The sequence below is a fragment of the Etheostoma spectabile genome, chromosome 6 (genome assembly GCF_008692095.1).
Source record: "Etheostoma spectabile isolate EspeVRDwgs_2016 chromosome 6, UIUC_Espe_1.0, whole genome shotgun sequence".
NCBI lineage: Eukaryota > Metazoa > Chordata > Actinopteri > Perciformes > Percidae > Etheostoma > Etheostoma spectabile.
The window spans coordinates 4502333-4503691 of NC_045738.1; the positions used below are offsets into that span (position 1 = coordinate 4502333).

The 1359-nt window shown below is 40.1% G+C and overlaps 1 protein-coding gene across 2 annotated transcripts in view; it reads right to left on the reverse strand.

Annotated features, from left to right (window-relative positions):
- mal2 (mal, T cell differentiation protein 2) overlaps positions 1–1359 on the reverse strand; it is an 871414-nt gene that overhangs the window by 867005 nt on the left and 3050 nt on the right. For both annotated transcript variants that reach the window (XR_004332374.1, XM_032518060.1), the window contains exon 3: positions 139–339. Coding sequence is in view for 1 of the 2 variants with exons in the window: in XM_032518060.1 (XP_032373951.1) it covers positions 139–339 (201 nt within the window). In the remaining variant the exon portion in view is untranslated. The remainder of the gene's footprint in view (positions 1–138; positions 340–1359) is intronic.

A 1359-nucleotide genomic window follows, 5' to 3' on the forward strand; every position in this document is an offset into this window, starting at 1 on the left:
GTAATGCAGCCTTTAAAACCAGGAAAAGATACCACTTATGCCATATTACAATATCTCATATCCCGATATTGAGATAATATGAATATATTGCCCAGAAATACATTACAGACTTTTTATTTGAAAAGATGTGTCACTCACCGTGGCAGCCACATTAATACTGTATTGGTTGTCATTCAGGACTGTGAATATGTTGCCCCGGGGGTAGGTTATACACATGACATTTTGAGTGGTGTTATTCAGTTGCTTGACGTAGGCTCCTCCATTAGCTGCCGTAGTAGCTGCCTCCAGCACGAAGGCAGCAAAGTAGAAAAGCAAAGCTAAAAAATGGTAAAACACATCCTGGGGGAAAAGAAGAGAGAATCCATTACAAATCAACACAAAAAAAGTTCAAGCAGTAGCAACAGATGGGAACAAAGTGACCAACATGTGAGTTTTAACCCCATTGGGTAATTGTGGGACAATAGCTGCACTAGTCACTACAGCTCCAAGGACTTTGGCATTCACATAACAGACCAGGTTACCTATAGGTCAAAGAATCAAGTTTTTACATTAGTTATTAATCACAACATAGCAGATAAAACAAACATGTCAAATAAAAGAATGAGTGAATAAGAAATACAAAACTTAAGTTATTTGGAAACTATCATATTAACAAAGAAAGTAGAAAGCCAGACAGAGAGAGTACGTGTCAGAGAGTAAAGAAGGTTAATGAGAGTATGTGTTGTCAACTTTTGCGATCACGGCGGGACTACAGGCGGCCCTTTGTTGCGTTTTGGTGTGAGCTCATCATCCTTGTCACTCATTGTTCGGCCGAAAACAAACAACTTCACACGCCTGGCTACTCCTAGAGCAGGGCCTGGAGCCCGAGGCAAGGGGGGCTCTGTCTGAGAGCCCGGACTTAACACAGGGTACACTACAGTGACATATCACAATAACATGGCACAGGTTCTCACTTTGGTGCTTATATCGTACATTTATAGTAGTTATGCACTAATGGAAAATGCTCTCCAATTCTACAATGAGACAGTCTTCTTATAGTGATTTCATGTTTGTTACATTCTACATGTTTCCACTGAAATACAAACTGCCTCATGTGCTGCACTAGTGTAGCTCAGCGTGAATGTGTTCAGGAAGACCTAACTTTTAATTGATGCTCTCCTAAATCAAATCAGCTGTTATCCAAATAACTGTACATGTTTATCACGCTGTGTATAACTGTTGCACATCTGCAAACTATTCTTTCCTGATTGAAATGTAGCTCAGCGTAAATTCTTTCAGGAAGACCTAACTCTTAATCAATCCTCTCTACCTAAATTAAATCAGCTGTCGGAGGTGTTCACCTTCCTGCTTAACCAATCA